Source organism: Eurypyga helias, unplaced genomic scaffold, assembly GCF_000690775.1.
Source record: "Eurypyga helias isolate BGI_N326 unplaced genomic scaffold, ASM69077v1 scaffold22390, whole genome shotgun sequence".
NCBI lineage: Eukaryota > Metazoa > Chordata > Aves > Eurypygiformes > Eurypygidae > Eurypyga > Eurypyga helias.
In genome coordinates this window covers 21,469-23,619 of record NW_010224171.1, presented here as the reverse complement: position 1 = coordinate 23,619, position 2,151 = coordinate 21,469, and the positions used below count along the sequence as shown (strand labels likewise).

The 2,151-nt window shown below is 40.0% G+C and overlaps 1 protein-coding gene across 1 annotated transcript in view; it reads right to left on the bottom strand.

The window, feature by feature from the left end:
* Positions 1-1,863, bottom strand: part of RAD54B (RAD54 homolog B (S. cerevisiae)) — a gene marked incomplete at its 3' end in the record, with an annotated part of 19,483 nt that extends 17,620 nt beyond the window's left edge. Inside the window, exon 1 of the mRNA XM_010160785.1 lies at positions 1,668-1,863. Coding sequence (XP_010159087.1) covers positions 1,668-1,692 — 25 coding nt within the window. The remainder of the gene's footprint in view (positions 1-1,667) is intronic.
* Positions 1,864-2,151: the final 288 nt, after the last annotated feature.

The following is a 2,151-nucleotide window of genomic DNA, read 5'->3' as shown; positions in this document are numbered from 1 at the left end:
AAGAGCCTAATTCTAAGGCCTTATGGGTAGATGGGAACTTCGGAAAGGCAAAAAGCCAACAAAGAGGTTGAAATGTTTACGCAGCTGCCAAAAAAACCTGTTTCTATAACACACAGCAAACTGCATGAGAGCACTTCCTAAATTCTTTGCGATACACTATTAAGAAATTAGGGCATTGGCAGGGGGGGAAAGCAAGAAGTTTTGCTGCCCCGAAAGCAAGCTACAGCCTCTGATGGTTTTAGGATCCCATGCCCCTTCTTAGATACAGCCCTGGTATGCCTAAGTAAAAAAATTTAAAACTTTTTAAAAAGATCTTCCTTTGCCCTTTTCTTCCCATTTAAAAACAATAATCCTGGATGTTCATTCACATTCACTGTAAACTTCTGAGTATCAAATGCAATTTTGGAGGTAAGCACCACTCCCAGACCTTCCCTTCTCACTCAATGGGCTTGTGAAATAATTGCAGAAATTTAAAACATACACTGCTTAGATTGGTAAATTTATGGTTTTCTTAGACTCGAGGAGCATTGAAAGCAACTCTGAATAGGGAAGATAGTACCCATGACATTGGTATCATTGGGCTCCCTGACACCATCAAACATAGCAGAAAGACTTTTACCAGCAAAAATCAGAAGTTTCATTTTTCTATTGTGTCTTCTGCTCATTCAAGAAGGCAGGACTTGGAAAAAAAACCACAACAAGGTGGTGGCTGATGCATTCCAGGCATTACTCTCTTTTTCTCTGCCTTTTTCAACAACAAGCAAGTCTGTACATATATTGCTTTGCTATAAATAAATTCAAATTAGTTTCTAAGTCACAGGCTGATCTGCAAATCAAAACTGCCTGGTTCTTACAAGATTCGCAATGTTATGATTGCAACAAAAGGGCAGAGAAGCCATCTCAGCCCTAAAATCAATCAAATTATGTTTTACAGCAACATTGTCCAATCCTATTCCCTTACAAAATATCTTTGGTTCTGTTCGCAAAGTTAAATCTTGCTTTGCTTTCACTAAAAATGACTGCTTCGAGTTGACTGCAGCCTGTAGTTTGCAAGTCTTATTTTTAACTCTCATATCAACCCAAACTGAGTCTTACAGCAGCAGCTGCTGCTAAAACTACAAGACTAAAAATTGCTACACAGTTGACTTTGGCTTAGCTGAAAAATGTTGCTGTTTGCTTTTCTTTACGACAAAGACAATATTTTTAGCTGTTTGTCTGGCTGAAAAGTACAGATCCGACCTCTACATTTCCAGTTGCCATACTACTGGTTGGAATATCTACGAGGAACTTACCTGTATATTTTTCCCTAATTTTAACACCTCCTCCAATGTATTATGTGAGCAACCAAAACCAACTACTCATCCCTCATTTGGCATCCCTGCTGAATTAGTACAGCCGTTCATTTCCAGATCCTCTCCTTGGACTAGCATTTGGTGTTTCTGTGAATAACGTTATTCAACCTGCCCCAGCCTCCCCCATGCATCTGCCTTATATGTAAAGAAGATAAAACTCCCTCCTTCCCAGCCCCCAGAAAACCCTGTTTTCATCCTGTGGTTGACACTGGTATGGAGAACTCTAAATTATCTGAAGAGCTGTCTCTCTGTTATTCAAAGCCCAATTCTTTTAAGCCAGCGGTTCACTTACACAACTACACCCATCTACAGTACCTCTTCCAATGTCTTTGCCTTCCATATCTTTCAGTATTACTGACTTTCCTTTTGCAATAAGAACAGCATCGCCTTCCCACTTCTTGTGCTTTTTCTTTGATGCCTTACACCACACAACACTGAAATATTTCACAAGGCATTCAGGTTCTTCCTGAGCAGTTTCTTCCTTTGCTGTCCCTGATGTTGGCAAATACAGAGCATCTAAAAGGGAAATAAAACAACAAAGAGCATCTCAGTGTCTCTTGAACCTGAGTACAGTCATTTGCATTGAAGTGTACGATCATTTGCATTTCAAATAAATCAAGGGCAATCTATGCATTTCAACTTACATAACAAAGTGGAGTATTTCCTGTCCTGGGCTGCTTATGCTAAGTCTGGAGCAGGAAAGGACCCAACAGTAGGAACCTAAATTGCTTTCAGAAAGTAGGCACTTGCAGGAAAAGCGCATTACTTGGTACAGTAGTAAGCGTGCTCCTCCTGAGCT